A 16,246-nucleotide genomic window follows, 5' to 3' on the forward strand; every position below is an offset into this window, starting at 1 on the left:
GAAGGTCACCCAATGAAATAGGCAGCAGGTTTAAAACAAAATGACGTGCTTCTTCACGCAACGCAGTCAGCTTGTGGAACTCACTGCCAGGGGATGTTGTGAAGGCCCAAAGTATAATTGGGTTCGAAAAAGAATTCGATAAATTCATGGAGGGTAGGTCCGTCAATAGGGTCGGGACAGTCCAGATATTCCCCACCCTCTGTCCCTATTTTTTACACTTGCTATCTGGTCACCCTATCCATCAATGACTGTTAGCCAAGATGGTCAGGGATGCAACCCCATGCTCTTGATGCCTCTCAACCTCTCATTGCCAGAAGCTGGGACTAGATGAATCACTCAATAATTGTCCTAATCTGTTCATTGCTTCTGAAGCATCTGGCACTGGCCACTGTTGGAAGACAGGATACTAGGCTAGATGGACCATTAGTCTAACCCAGTATGGCCATTCTTATGTTCTTATATTGTTACGGGGATAATACACTCATTTTGCCAGTGGATTTCACAGCTGTTTGGTAGATAGCAGAGGAATGTTGAGACTCAAGAAATTCTGGTTCTGTTCCAGGTTCTGTAGGGAAGTGTGCTCCAGTGGTTATAAACTCTTTGGCCTTTGTCCACCTGTGTTCCTCACTGTCCCCCTCTTTTCCTGTCCATGTACACCCCTGGCTTCTATCCCTCTTCTCCTTGTCTCCTATTGAGACATATCCCTGGCACCTCTCCCTTCTTTCTCATCTGCTCCTCACCACTTTGCAATAATCAGACTGATTATTTCTTCTCCTTCATGCTTCCTGAGTGCTAGCAGAGGAAGGATTGAGATGGTTTCAACAGCATCACTAGTCAGTTCAGTGACTGATGCTACAGTGTCCCCTGGCAACCAAGTGTAGCAATTGCGTGAAAAGGCTTGCTCAGGAGCATGCTCAGTTCAGTTGGCATGTAGGATCATGCTCAGTTCAATTGAAACCTTTGGAGAGCAATGCTTCCAGTTTTTATTAAATTTCCGTTGAACAAACTGATTTTCAGAGGCTTGTGATACAGTCTAATTTTGCTTTTCACAGGGATAGCAAAAGGCAGTTCCCTAACAATAAGGCAACCTCCCTACCAAAGTTTAAGTTCCTGCCTCACAACATGTAGGTGCTAGAACTTCCCAGTGATTATGTAAAGATATTTTAACATGGGCAAAACATTTTCCTTTTTCTGACACACATTCTTAGAAATGAACCATTGTAGCTGAGCCTTTTTCCAAATAGTTCAGTCTGAGGCAGACACCTGGCTGGAAAATGTCAAGTGATTAAAGTTTGGCCAAGTCATAAGCAGTTAAAAAATGGCCTCATGAGAGAAAGAGGTAGGCAGTCTGAACTGTAGGTGTCTCTGTCAGCTCCACCTATAATGAAGGTGTGGAAGAATAAACTCATTTCACTTAGGCCTCTGAAATCTGTTGTTCTGCAGGTATTTAGTTTCTTAATTATACTGATATACAGCAATTGTTTTGTGCTGACTGTTGTCTTCTAGTTACAGCCCAAGCCCGTGTTCCCTCTAATTTTCCCCACCCATGTGCAGAGTGAATTTTGTTATGTGCACCAATATGGAGGTGATGTGATGGGGTGGGGCTGGGGATGAGGGGCTCAGGGCTGGGGCAGACAGTTGGGTGCTGGGGGTGCGGTCTCTGGGGTGGGGCCAGGAATGAAGGGTTTGGGGTGCAGTAGGGTGCTCTGGGGCTATGCCAGAGAGAGAGGACTCCCCCAACTCAGTCTCCACACAGCAGCACCTGGGCTTGGGGGTCGAGGAGAGGAGCCTTTATGTGGCGTGGCAGCTCCAGGACTGGGGCCACAAGCTAGGCGGCCTGGCCCTGGCAGGACCAGGCCGGGGGAAAGGTGCCATGGCAGGTTTGGGCTGAGGGGGGGGGTGCCCCGGCCACAGAAGGTCCGGGCTGCAGCAGAATTTGGGGAGGGGCACCGTGACAGGTTTGGGTGCCCCGGCTGCGGCAGAGTTGGGGCTGGGAGAGGGGGTGCCCCTGGTTGTAGCAGGTTGGGGGCTGGGCTAGGTTGTGGCCAGGGGAGAGGTGCCCCTCCTCCTGGCCAGGGCAGGTCCTCAGGCGGGTTCCCTGAGCGCCTGTGTGATGCTAAATAGGCTGCTTCACAACTGCGCAGCTTACAGGGAAATTAGGCCCCAGCAACCTTTTTTGATTTCCTCAAAAACTTTACTATGTTAAAACATCTTTTGGGTTTCATAGTGAAGTGCTCAAAGTCAGGAAGTGAGACTTAAGGTTTCACATGCAAATTTAACTCCCTTGTGTGCATTATGATACAATTGTTAATTATGCCATCTTATGCTATATTTCAATATAAAAAGGTTTCTATCATAGACACTTCTGTCTTCAAGGTAACACATCATCATTAATTTTACATTAACTTACATAAGTTATCAACTTCATTTAAAACAGCCTACACTAGTTTTCAAATAAAGATTATCATAATGCATTCAAGCTAGGAGGTAGAGTTAAAATTGTACATTCACCCTTAAATTTTGTATTTCCTAACTTTTGAATACTTAGCTATGCAACGTTAAGATTTCCTTAACATAGTTTGTAGTTTTAATAGTACTGTACTAATTGTGTGATTGAGTTGTGTAAAACAATTCAGCTAAATATAACAGGTTGCCTAGGCTTATCCATAGTTAATCATTTGTAGAATGAAGAAAAATAGTAAGAAAAGGGAATGCTTATTCTTTCATTTGTTTTATATTTACAGTTGAAAGATATTCCCAAGAAATATTAAACCTTATTTATTTTTAAAGAAAATATTTCAACACTAATCATTCAACAGATTAATAATTGAACTTGTACTCTATTAAACACCAGTTGTTGTTTAAAGTTGTTAAAAGAGAGGCCCTGAGTTGAAATTGTAGAAGTAAAATGATCAGGCTAGGTATTTGAGAATCAAACCTATCTCAGAATACATGTGGAAAATGTAAACATTTTCATATGCTATAAACCAAGTCAATGGCATACTCAAATATCCCTACTCTATCCAAATAAGCCTAAAAAACTTGGGGAAAAAAGTGTATGATTTGTACTGGGAAAGTATATAACTTACTTTGTTTGTTGGTAAGATTTTAAAAAAAGGTATGATGATGTTGCTGTGCTTGGGTTCCTGTGATAACTTTGAAGTCTGGTTTTGTTGCTGTTAACAGAATACTCCCAGCCCTTGGTTACACCAACCCACCCCTGTGACCTCAGCTGACAGTCTTGGGTTACTGAGTCACATTCCTGTAAGACCATCCAGTGCAGATCCGCATCGGCCACTCAAATTGACAACACATTCTAGTCCACCATTGTCCAAAAATATAGTAGATCGTCACAAAGAGTAAGTTCTCCATTGTCTAAATAATTAAACTGATGTATAATCTAATGTTTACAGTATGAGACTGTGAAGTTCAGTAGCTTGTGTTTTCATTTACCTTCATTCCAATTCACTTGTAAAAATGCATGACATGACATATGTAAAAGTGTGACAAAATATGCTCTCAAATAATAAGTCAAATTTTCAAAAGCGCTGAAGTGGCTTAGGTCCCTAAATCCCATTTTAAAACTGAGGCACATAGACTTTCAATGGGACTTAAGTTCCTAAGTCACATAGAAGCCTTTGAAAATTTTACCCAGAATAAAGAAATTCATCAGCTTTATTTTGTGTTAATAGATAATTTTGTTTGAGAGTTGAAGAATAGGCCCCTTAAATTCTGTTAGCATATTGTAGTATGTTTGTAACAAAATTTAATCTGTTTTAACTTTTTTCATACAGAGAATTGGAGAGGAAAGCATTTATTGAACCTTTACGTTCTGTTACAACTGCACCAGTGAAGACTGATCTGGAACACAGCAGAACACAGACTGCAAAAGAGAGTCATTTGCACAGACATTTTGTGGACCCAATGTTGAGTCAATTGCAGAAGCCACCTCAAGAGACAGGAGAGCGACTAAGCAAATATAAAGAAGAACATAGACGGATACTTCAAGAGAGTATTGAAGTTGCTCCTTTTACTGCTAAAATCAAGGCTCTTGAGGGTGAGAGAGAGAATTATTCTAGAGTAACACCATTATCATCTTCTAGCCCCAAAAGCTATGCAGTAAAACATGACAAAGAACCAGAGCGTTCTGTATCAGAACTTTATAAAATCAAGCATTCAGCACCACAGAGTTTGCCGCAAAGTAACTATTTCACCACCTTGTCAAACAGTGTAGTGAATGAACCACCAAGGTCCTACCCATCTAAGGAAGTTTCAAGTTTGTATGTCGATAAACAGAATAGTTGTCCTTCAACAGCAGCTAATCCCCAGTCTCTCACTTCTTTTATTTCATCTCTTTCAAAACCTCCACCTTTGATTAAGCATCAACCAGAGGGTGAAGGTTCAGTAAGCAAGATAACAGAGCAACCTTCCCATCAAATGACATCTCACTCTCTAAATTCTTTTAGAAATGACTGCAGAAGCCCTACTCAGTTGTCAGTTTCATCTTCAAATACTCTCCGAAGTATGCCTGCCTTACACAGAGCACCAGTGTTTCACCCTCCAGTTCATCAAAACCTGGAGAGAAAGGAAAGCAGCTATAGCAGCCTTTCACCTCCAACCCTAACACCAGTGCAGCCAGTTAATGCTGGTGGCAAAACCCAAGAATTACAAAAACCACCAACTTTAGTACCTGAACCTAAGGAAGCGCAAACAATGTACAAGAGCACTTCTGAGCAGAATTTATCAGATATTTGGAAATCTAATAATGCCCCAAACAATGAAAAAGTTGAATGGCATGTTGAGCGAACCAGTGGAAAATCGCAGTCTGCCACAGCATCTGTCATTGTACGTCCACCTTCTAGTATAAAATATGATAGTATGCCAGTAATGCAGTCAGCTTCCAAAGATCGAATTAATGAAAGATCTTCAACTGGGACAAATCAACCAGATTGCCTAAAACCAGTGGAATCCAGAGACACTGGAAGAATAATTCTGCCAAATATGAACTCAGACACTACACACACACATTATGAAAAGAACTTTCCGGCTGTGTCAGAAGGCAGCATTCCCAGTTCTGTCACACCTACCACAACTATAATGTGCAGTACCAAAACAGATGTAACCACATCTGCGGCCACAACTACCAGTGTTTCAAGCTGGGGTAGTTCAGAAGTGACTTATTCTTTATCAAACACAGTTTTGGCCTGCACACCACTGGAATGTACCTCCTCTGGAACAGTAAGTCAGGTAGTGGCACAGACACAAGAAAGCAAGGTCAGTACCACAGCTGCAGTTACACCAACCAGTGGCAAGACAAGAAGTGCCATTCAGCCCAACTCTGGATTTTCTGGCCCAACTGATTTTATCCATTTGAAAAAGCACAAGGCAGCATTGGCTGCAGCTCAGTTTAAAAGTAGTAGTGCCAGTGAAACTGAGTCCAATGCTGTGAAAAATCAGACATTTCCAGCCTCCATTTCCCTAGACAGTACTATCGTCTGCAATACAATAAACAAAGCCAACTGTGTAGGCAATGGGCAAGCTTCCCAGACAAGTCAGCCGAACTACCACACAAAACTGAAAAAGGCTTGGCTTACTAGACATTCAGAAGAAGATAAAAACACTAATAAAAAAGAGAATTCAGGGAACAGTGTATCAGAAATTATTAAGCCATGTACTGTCAATTTAATAGCTTCTACATCTAATGATTTACAAAATAACATAGAAAGTACAATCCTAGCAGATAAATTTGTGAAAGAAGATAAACATACAAGAAGAAAAGCAAAAAGGACTTACGAATCTGGCTCTGAATGTGGAGACTCTGATGAAAGTGAGAGCAAGTCAGAGCAAAGGACTAAACGGCAGCCTAAGCCAACTTACAAAAAGAAACAAAATGATTTGCAAAAGAAAAAGGGTGATACAGAGGAAGAAGTAAAACCCAATGGTGTTCTTAGCAGGAGTGCCAAAGAAAGAAGCAAGATGAAGTTACAGAGTAGCAGTAACAGCAGTAAGTATATCAGTTGATCTGAATTAGAAAAGATAAGAAAATAGATGGACGTTTGTGAATTACAATACTATTAATAAATGGAGGGTTTGTGATATGATAATACATGAATGAGAATAGAGCTTAAAGGGGTAGTGTCAGAGGTTGGTAGGCCTGCAGATTCACCAATTCTGACCCCATCTGTAATGTCTTAATTTGAGAAATTCATCTTTTGTTATGTATATATGTATTAGCACAAACTATTTCTTGGTTTGAACATGTAAATAAGCCTCTCAATTTAAAGTAAACAAACTGTTGTACACATGCTCTGTCATAAAGTGTCAACACCAGTATGTTTGCAGTCACGCTTGGGTCAGTCATACCAATTTTTAAAAATGAATAAAAACTTCAGCCCAAGACAATGTGAACATCTGTATTTTTGGGGTGGTGGGCTTCCATTTGAGGGGTCATTTTTATTGCCAGACCTTATTTCTTCCTCTGACAAGAAGACTAAGGGCAGTTTCTTCAGGGCACTCTGTTGATGTGACTTTACATTTAGGGTAAAAAAAGGTACTTTAGAGAGAAGTGTGAGAGAGCCCCTCCTACTGCGGTACCACCGCTGCAATCTAAGGGAATGAAGAATAAACTTGGAATTTGTCTCGGATGGTGTGGTATTGTCACAGATACTGGATTGCGACTAAACTTTGCAGGAAATAGAAACTGGTCTAGAAGCAGGAAAGACTTTATTTAAGTAAAATGTTTGAAAGAAAATGTATCTTCTTATTTTTTATGAATGTCTAATATTTCTTATTTAAGAAAAAAATGGTCAGTTTCTTACAACATTTGTCTAGTGTGAAATTCCCCGTTAAATCACATTTCATAAGATTTTTATTAAGCTGGTACAAAGGATGGATTTTAATCTTTATCTGAATTTCTTGGTTTCTCAGTTTCACAACCTTATATTATTGAAAGATTCTGTAATTGTTTGAGTTTTAATTTGTGTTAAGTGCTGCCAGTTCTGCAACCTGTAGGAGATACTCTGGACTGGATCAAGTGCTGGTACAGTACTTGGTCTACTTCTTTTGTCTTTAATTTTAATCTTTTTACGAAGGGGAGGATCAAAGACAATGTAATGTTCAAGTTTTTTTCTAAATCTTACTCAGTTTTTACTAATTCAGGACCTGAAGTTGAATCTCACATTTAGTCACACATTGAACTAGTGCTGGATGATCCTCCTACTGTAAGGAGATAACATTTATGGGTTTGGTGTAGAGGACAATCGTGTACTCATGTAGGGGCATGGATTAGATGGCTTAACTGGAGAGTCCTTTGGTATTTTATCTAGTATTTTATCTGCAAGATAGCTGGGGACTTAAAGAATTACCTTCCCCTGTAGCACAGAGTATTATGCATTAAAATATGGACATATCCTATAGCATCAGTTTCCTGTGATTTCAGGGGTGGGGAGGCTGAGCAATAGTAGGTCTTGTTCCTTCCTGTCATCATCTTCATCCTCCTCCTCATTGTTCTTTCTAACAGATTAGTATTTGATATTAATATCTATCCATTTTGGGTATTTACATGGACCGTGTTACATTATTATCTGAGTCTTCACAGTCCTTAATGTATTTATTTGTGCAACAAGACTGTGAGGTGGGGAGTAGTATTATCCCTATTTTATAGATGGGGAACTGAGGCACAGAGACACTGTGACTTGTCAAAATTTACAAGAAATCTGTAGGAAACAGAACTGAATCCAAGTTTGTGCAGTCCTATGTTAGCACCCGAACATTCGAACCATCCAGTATCTAATGTGCAAGTTTTGCCCAGCTCCACAGGATATGGACTTTCAGGAGTAAAGGCAGTTTGAACTGATAGATACCCCATCTCTTCATGCAGATAAAACGAATCCCATTTTTAAACAGCGCTTGAATCCTAAAAAAAGACGTGCCAGAACTCACTTCTCCCTTGGAGCCTGCTGACACTGGGTTCACTCAGGGCAGCAAAGGAGGATTAGGATATGAGGCACTATGCCCCTGCCAGGACCCTTCAGCCTATTCAGTGGCAAAAGGCACTCCCCTCCTCAGCCTGGGGGGGGGAGGGAGGAAGTGGTGCAGCTGCACTGACCATATAGGGGGTAGGGACAGGGTTGCTATGAAGAGGGGGAAGCCTCCCTTCCACGCACCTAGCCAGCTCTTAGGAAAGGCCCAGCAGCTGCCACCTCTGCTTCTGGCCATGCTTGGGACAGCAATGCAGGCGGCTCACCACCCAGGACCCCACGCCTCATGGAACCCCCAGCACCTCCCATTCTCCATGGAAGGCCCTGGTGCTGCACAGTATCCCCCACCTGCTGACCCTCTTGTGGCAGGGCGCTCAGAGAAATGCTATGGCCTGTCCTTCCAGCCTGCAGCACCAGGACTCTGGCATGGGCTCCCATGATGGGTAGGGATTCAGGTGCCCCAGCTGGAATCTTGTACTAGAGAGGGGTACCCAGCCATGGGGCTGCCCATGCTGCTGTCTCAGGCATGGCCTGAAGAGAAGGCAGTGGCTGCTGGGTCTCCATTCAAAACCAATCAAAAGTGGGTGGGGGTTAAGCAGGCTGCCCCCCTCTTCCTTGCACCCTTGTCCGAAGTAGTGGAACACCATTCCATCTTCCCAAAAAAGTTACAAAACACCGTTCCGGAGCACACGGGCACCAGAGCACTGCTTGTAAAAGTTATTAAAATGAAAGATTGGCCAAACAGCAGTGTATATTTAAATTGTGTTTCTACTTTGAAATGTGATTGTGAAAATTGCAGCATTATACTCGACAGATCTGCTCCTTGTGTGTATTCAGTTTCAGATCTGCTGAGTTAAATGATAAAAATAAGTTCTTATTGCTTTTTGCTCCTGTTAGACTTGTAAAACCAACACATTTGAGAGCTGGATTCTGTTCTTCCTTGTGCATAATTAACAAATTGTTTAAATTCCAGTTACTTTACATAGAACTGCACCAAAGTAATCATATGTATTTAACTCTCCTTGTTACTGAATCCCATTACTGTCCTGGAATAATCATGTGTTGTGGCCACACTTTTCTGTGGAATATCTACCAAAATGATATACCAAATACAAGAGAAAAGTACATTTGGTTTACATATGTGATATGTAAATCAGCAATAAAATGGTTAACAGCAGTTTTATCTACAGAACATTAGATTTGTAGCCACATTTTTCAAACTTGGATGCTTAAAGTTAGGCACCAAGTAAAGGTAACTTCACTTTAGAAATGCTGAAGGTTTACTGTTCCTATTGAGTTCTACATATAGATAATTTGTAAATTTATCTTGCCTTAAGTTTTTGTTGTTTTTTCAGCTGGCATACCTCGTTCAGTATTAAAAGACTGGCGCAAAGTAAAGAAGCTGAAGCAAACCGGAGAATCCTTTTTGCAGGATGACTCTTGCTCTGAAATAGGGCCCAATTTGCAGAAATGCAGAGAATGTAGACTCATTAGAAGTAAGAAAGGTGAAGAACCAACTCACTCTCCAGTATTTTGTAGATTTTATTACTTTCGTCGGTAAGTTCGCTGTTTTTTTAAAAAGTTAATTTTTGGTTTAAAAAAACCCCTTCCTTATAGTCATGTTTATATTTCTCAGTTCCTTTTGTGTACTGGCCCTGTTGTAGGTTGAAAGAGGCAGGCTTTGTGTAAAACTGCAGCATTATACCAGAGACATCTGAACAACTAACCAGCCTTCCTGAGCCAGAAAAAAAATGCAGTAGTGGTTTTTTTCAGTCTAGCCTAGAGAGAGAAATCATTAAACTATCTTTAAATTGGTGAGAAAGAGCCTTGAATTCACACACAAAACACTCAATTCTGGTAATACCCCTCAGGCATGATTATGGGAGTTTCCCTAGACAACAGTGAGAATTTGACCCCTTCTTCTTACAATTGCCTTTGGCCTACATATGCAAAAGAAGATTTCCCAGAATACACTCTACCATAATTGGTGCAATACAATGCTAGTGTGGAAGTAGAGCAGAACTAGGTGTTGACTTGTACAAGTGGAATACTTACCAATGTAGACTCATTCACTAGGAATTTAAACACTCAGTTGCTGTTACACAGACTGATTTTTGATTACTTCAGTGTTTGGCTTAAAATGTTTTTCTGTACTAAAGTATACATACACGGCAATGACCTGCTTACTGAAAGTACTGCTGTGTTCTCCTTAGATTTGTTCTTTTGGGGAAAGAGAGTATTGGAGGTTAACTGAAAGCATAGAACAGTTTTGCTACCATTTTAAAATTCAATCATTTACTTTAAAAAAAAACAACAACAAAAAAACCTTTAATTTTAAATGTATTGTAGTATCAAATGGAGTTTATTTTAATTGTACCAGACATGAGATCTGAATTTAAAATCAAGATTGCCCTACTTCTAAGAGTCTTATCAGGCTTTACTGTAATAAAAATCAATGGATTATTTTTGCTACCTGCTGATTAAGGTGAGGGGGGGATCATTTTTGATAGTGTAACAGTGGTCATAAATTACACTTCAGTCCTGAATGTAGGACATTGAGTTTTACTGATGCTGATACTATTAAAATACTTCATATATGTATCTGTTTATAAATAAACTAGTGTAAATTATTCTGTATTATAAGGGATTGTATTGTTCAACAATACTGCTTTGATACAGGCTTACTGAGAGACCATTACAACTACTTGGAAAATATTTCAAATGTTTTTTTAATTAAAATGATACAAAGTAGGACACCATACAAATTTTAGGCCTTTCAAAGGTAAGAAATGAGCTGACCTGGTTACCTAGAAGTAATGATCTGTGCTGCCATATAGAAACCAAAGTTCAGGTTTGAGATCCTTGTTCACTTGACCGGCAGGAGTGTTAATATACAGAAAATAGGCACAGATTGAGTGATCACTGTCAGCCAGCCTCCAAGAATCAGATAAATGAATTAGATCAAAACTTGGTTGGCAAAAAAAAAAAGAGAAATGCCTTATATTAGCATCAGTTTATTAATTTATGTGGTGATAAGTGTTAAAGGGAGAGTCAAGTAAATTGGATCGAACAAGTGATTTACCTGAGCAGTTATTCTTTAGCTTCAGAATGTCCTCATTATTTCTTCTTAAAACTGAACTTTGTAGCAACAGAATTTGTTCTATAGAAAACATGTTTTTCCTGTTTGCTTTAAAGTTAATATTAGTCTTTTTATCAACTCTGGAGGACTTGCATTGAGGTTTCTGGTTTAGGTCATGTGAAAATATGAATTTGGTTTCATCCAAGTCACTTAATCTACATCTTAAAATAACAATTCAGTTTCATACAATTATCAGTCTCCACTCTAGAGAGGAAACAGGATTGAAACAAAAGAGGCACTGCAGATCAGAAATGAAGGGTATTGACAAAACAGTGGAAGGAAGCTTGGACGAAGCCAGTACTATTAGTTCCTCACTTGATGGAACATTAGATTCACGTTAATAATTAAATAAATAAAAAAAGGATGCGAGGGGTGGGGACAGGGAGAAGGAAAGAAAGGGTTATGTGTTTGCTACTGCAAGGATTGAACCTGATTAACCTGGTCAGTATTCTTTTATAATAGCATTGTAAAATATATGCAGTCTGCATGCAGACATGTTGGTTAAAATGGTTTTTAATAACAGCAAACAAAGTTTAGAGTGTAAAGTATAATGAGGTGTATAGTTAAACTATTTGTTTCTATTTTTTAGGTTGTCTTTTAGTAAAAATGGAGTGGTTAGGATAGATGGTTTCTCTTCTCCTGACCAATATGATGATGAAGCAATGAGTTTGTGGACACATGACAATTATGAAGATGATGAAGTAGACCTAGAAACTTCTAAATACATTTTAGACATCATAGGTGATAAATTTTGTCAGCTAGTAACATCTGAGAAAACAGCCATGTCCTGGGTGAAGAAAGATGGTAAGGAAATCTTTATATTCTTTGTATTATTCTATAATTCTACATGAAAGATTATAGCTCAGGTTTTAGACTTCTCTGTTTGATCCTTCCATATATTCAGTGTAGCTGCATGCTAAATCGTTTCATTGGCACTACAAGAATGCATTAAGAAAGGCTGTCTCTGTGTGCCACACATCCTGTTTAAGAGGCAATAATTATTTCTGTATTTTGCTACAGAAATTTTCTAGTTAATATTTGTCATTGATTTTTGTCTCTTACTTTGCAAAAATATTGATTCTTAACGCAGAATTTTGCTACATAATAGTCATAATGCAGTCAAATGTGTGCGTATTTAAGACTTCTGTATATAGGGTCACTTTTGGATTTTTTCTTTAATTGCTTCTGAGAGGAAAATTATGATTGGTATTTTTAGATGAACATTTATTTCTGTGCTACAGTTTAAAGATGTTTGCCTTTAAATTTTGATACTTCTGTTTATTTTGTGTTTCAGCCAAAATTGCCTGGAAGAGAGCAGTGAGAGGAGTCCGTGAGATGTGTGATGCATGTGAAGCCACATTGTTTAACATTCATTGGGTCTGCCAAAAATGTGGGTTTGTGGTCTGCTTAGATTGTTATAAGGCAAAGGAAAGGAAGAGTTCTAGAGGTCAGTTTATAATTTTATATGAACTTAGACCATTCTCTGTGTTGTTTATTGGAACATGTTCTAGAATTGCTGCTCCAGAAGGTTCGGTGTCTTTCTGTAACCAATAAATGCTATTCTTTTTGCGTAAAGCACAACTTTTTCCTATTTCTCAAAGCTTTCTCACTTTTGTCATGACAATATATAAAACCAACCCTTCCAAAAAGAACTGTCACAGTTATGGAGCTAACTGACCCTCTACCCTTTTTGTTTTCTTTGAATACATCCTCCCAGGTTTTAGACCTCTTGCCCTTACCTGTCTCAACGTTAAATTTTGGAATTCTTCCTCTTTTATACTGGGACTCCACGTGCTCCACTCTATGTATGCTAACCACTTGTTACCATGAAGGCTTGTCTTGATTTGAGCACCTCTCTTTGGGAACCTCTGACCAGGGATACAGACCAACAGCCATCTTAGAAGAAAATAATTTTATGTAGTACAGTATACTCCTGATTTTCCAAAACCCTATTATCTGAACCGCCACAGTATTAAAATACCTTCTTTATCCCCCAGCAATGCCAGCATGAATAATAGAGCAGAGACCCCTGGAAGCAGGAGAGGCCACCCAGCTGCTGAATGGCTCCTGTGATAGTGCAGGGAGCCCTCTGCAGCCCTACCATCATGGGAGTGAGTGAGTGAGTGGGGCAGTGACAGAAAAGCTACAGAGGGCTACCTGCACGGATGCAGGGCCAGTGACACCCAATCCCAGCGGGCACAAGGTGTAGGGAAGACTGTGGTCCTGGTGGGGCACAGCAGAGTCCTGACCACTCTGCCTCACTAGGACTGCAGCCTGTAAAATTTTTATATAAAATTTTCCCTCTTACATAGGTCAGCAGCAGGGTTTGAACCCACAACAGTCAGTTCCGCAGCTTAGACCTCTTCTGATTTAGTTATAGGAGTAATTTGTGATTGAAACAGGCAGTTGTCTTTTATGTGGATGATCTTGTAAAGGGAGACATGACAAACTGTTTGCCGGGGGTTATGTAACTATTTGGGAGATGACACTGGAATGTTAGATATCAGGATTCCTGGGTTGTATTCCTGGGAGCAAAGCATGGTCTACAGCAGGGGTCCCCAACACGGTGCCCACGGGCACCATGGCACCCACCGTGGCATCTATGTGCTCCCACCTCCTGCCCACCAGAAAAGCAGCTGCCGAAATGCCGCCAAGAAGCGGCAATGTCAAGAAGTGCTGCCACCGAAATGCCGCTGATTTTCAGCGGCGACGCCTCTTGATGACGCTACCTCTCGGCGGCATTGCAGCGGCGACGCTTGTTGGCGTTGCCGCATTTCGGCAGCTGCTTGTCCGGCAGCCACGCTCCTCAGCGGCTAGTCGTCAGGCGCCCGGCACACTGAAAAGGTTGGGGACCACTGGTCTACAGCCTGCATAACCAAACATACATTTTAGTTTTAGAATTGTCCAAAATGTGCTATGTCTGTCAGCATTTTATTTTTTGAGAACACTGTTTGAACATTTACTAGTTCTGCAACCTATGAGTGATTGTTCTGTTGTACAATATCTATTAAACATGTGCAAAATTAAAGACTAGGAAATACACAATTATGAAGCTGTCTTTACACATACAGCTATATAAAATGAAAGAGATGATTTAGTTATATTTTTAACTTTGCTGTCAGGCACTTTAGGCATAATGCTTGAGTATTGTACTATGATCAGGAATAACCTCCAGTTCTGTAATTAGCTCAGCACAGCCCCCTGTACCCACGGGATGCTCTGTTGACTTCACTGAGGCTCTTGTGTAGCTGTCCACCCACACAGAGCTCATTGGGGGATTGGAGTGCAGATTAGAACTGATGTACAAACGTTGCTAGATATCAGTCGGGGAAGGCTTTCCCTAACTCTAGTTTCTATGCATTCTTCAAAAGGTCAGTTACAAAATGTGCATGTAATATGCTAATAATAAAATTTGAGTAAATGTTTTGAGACCTGTTGTACGATAGTGGTATTTTGTTCTTGGTATATGACACCTACATGATTGTTTTGAAATTGTATACTTTAAAGTTGTCCTGTAAAGTGAGTTACAAAATTCTTTCACTTTTAAGAGTATATCCTTAATGTTTCTAAGATCCGGGAAAAGAGAGGTATTTGGTGCGTTGTACATTTAAAGCATATTTTCCTTACATTATAAAATGTGCCGAACATATCTCTTAGCCTGCCTATTTGGGGCATGCAACATATATTGCTACAGCTGAATAAAATTGAAAATAGATTTGATCCATTAAAGATAGGTAGCATGGTACAGTAGATGGAATACCGGACTGGGTTCCATTCCCATCTCTGCCCAAGATAACACAGCAGATCAATGTCAAGTCACTTCCCTAACTTGGCTTTTTTTTCTTCTTCCACCCTTTGCCTTAATTTATGTTTGTACAGTGCCTAGCTAAATGGGGCCCCCAGCAGTAGGGCCTCTATGTGCTACTGTAACCGTAGAGATTTTGACAATACAAGCTGTTCTCTACTCATCTTTCTATACTATGTTAGGAATTGTTCAGTGAGCTAACTTAAGTTGCCTAAATGGCAACTGTATGATGGATTTTTACTCAGGCAAAAATAACAGATCTAAATATAATAAAATGAATAAGCTTTGAAACTTGGACAAGGATCTATGTTGTGGATGCTACTGTCTTTGCTTCTATTTTTATTAAAACCCCATTCTGATTGGCTTCTCTGTCAAACTGTTACAAACAAAATGTTTGTCATACAAAATACCAGTATAGAACCTCAGAGGAGTGTAAGTGTAGAGGCTTCTAAACAATGGATTGGGAATATCTGTGAATTATATGATTTAAGTAATAAAGCCACAAGTGAAATAAAATAACTGGGAATGTTGTTGTTTTACAGATAAAGAATTATACGCTTGGATGAAATGTGTGAAAGGACAGCCTCATGATCACAAGCATTTGATGCCAACTCAGATTATTCCAGGCTCTGGTATGATCACATAAAAACAATTTATTAATCATTTCTTTCTTTGTGGAAAGACCACATTAATTTTAAATAGAACTTCTTCTAGTAATTTCTGATATTACTTTTCAAAGCTAGCTGTAGCACAATATATCCTCACCAAATAAGTGGGGAGTACAGATTAGGGATTGGTGCAGAGGAACATGGAGGACAGGACGGAGGTTGGAATTGGTGGATGTGTATGCAGGGAAATAGAGAGAACAGGGAGGCAGGGAAGGGGAGAAAGTAGGGTTTACGCTTTGCCTGCATTACGCTTCTCCAGAATGGTCTAAAGCAGTCAGAATGTACTAGTAAATCTGACCATAGACGTTAAAATTTAAAAAAATATTGTGTTGACATTATATGCTTTCCAATAATAGAAACATTACATGGTAACATTCTTTTGGGGATTCTTGTTTATTTTTCATGAGTGAAATTATTAATAAACTTTTTAAAAAGTAGAAAATTTTCAGATAGTGAAACTATTGTGGTGCAGTTTAGGTTGAAAGTATGAATGTATAATTTACGGTAAAAAGAAATACAAGAATGTTTCAATTATCCCCAAAACAAGCTTTGTAACCCCCCAAAAATTCAGACTTTAACTTAAAAGAAATCGAAACATTTAGGTATGGAATACCTAATACAATTGGGGCACCTGAAGAACCTTAACTCGGCCATT

General features: G+C 39.7%; 1 protein-coding gene across 19 annotated transcripts in view; it reads left to right on the forward strand.

Annotated features, from left to right (window-relative positions):
* The window catches only part of JMJD1C (jumonji domain containing 1C), a 332,141-nt gene that overhangs the window by 255,790 nt on the left and 60,105 nt on the right, over positions 1-16,246 (forward strand). For all 19 annotated transcript variants that reach the window (XR_005583114.1, XR_005583113.1, XM_039482607.1 and 16 more), the window contains 6 exons: positions 3,187-3,359; positions 3,795-6,004; positions 9,335-9,536; positions 11,708-11,922; positions 12,413-12,565; positions 15,466-15,555. Coding sequence is in view for 17 of the 19 variants with exons in the window: in XM_039482607.1 (XP_039338541.1) it covers positions 3,187-3,359; positions 3,795-6,004; positions 9,335-9,536; positions 11,708-11,922; positions 12,413-12,565; positions 15,466-15,555 (3,043 nt within the window). In the remaining 2 variants the exon portion in view is untranslated. The remainder of the gene's footprint in view (positions 1-3,186; positions 3,360-3,794; positions 6,005-9,334; positions 9,537-11,707; positions 11,923-12,412; positions 12,566-15,465; positions 15,556-16,246) is intronic.

This window comes from Mauremys reevesii, linkage group 7, assembly GCF_016161935.1.
Source record: "Mauremys reevesii isolate NIE-2019 linkage group 7, ASM1616193v1, whole genome shotgun sequence".
NCBI classification, from domain to species: Eukaryota; Metazoa; Chordata; order Testudines; family Geoemydidae; genus Mauremys; species Mauremys reevesii.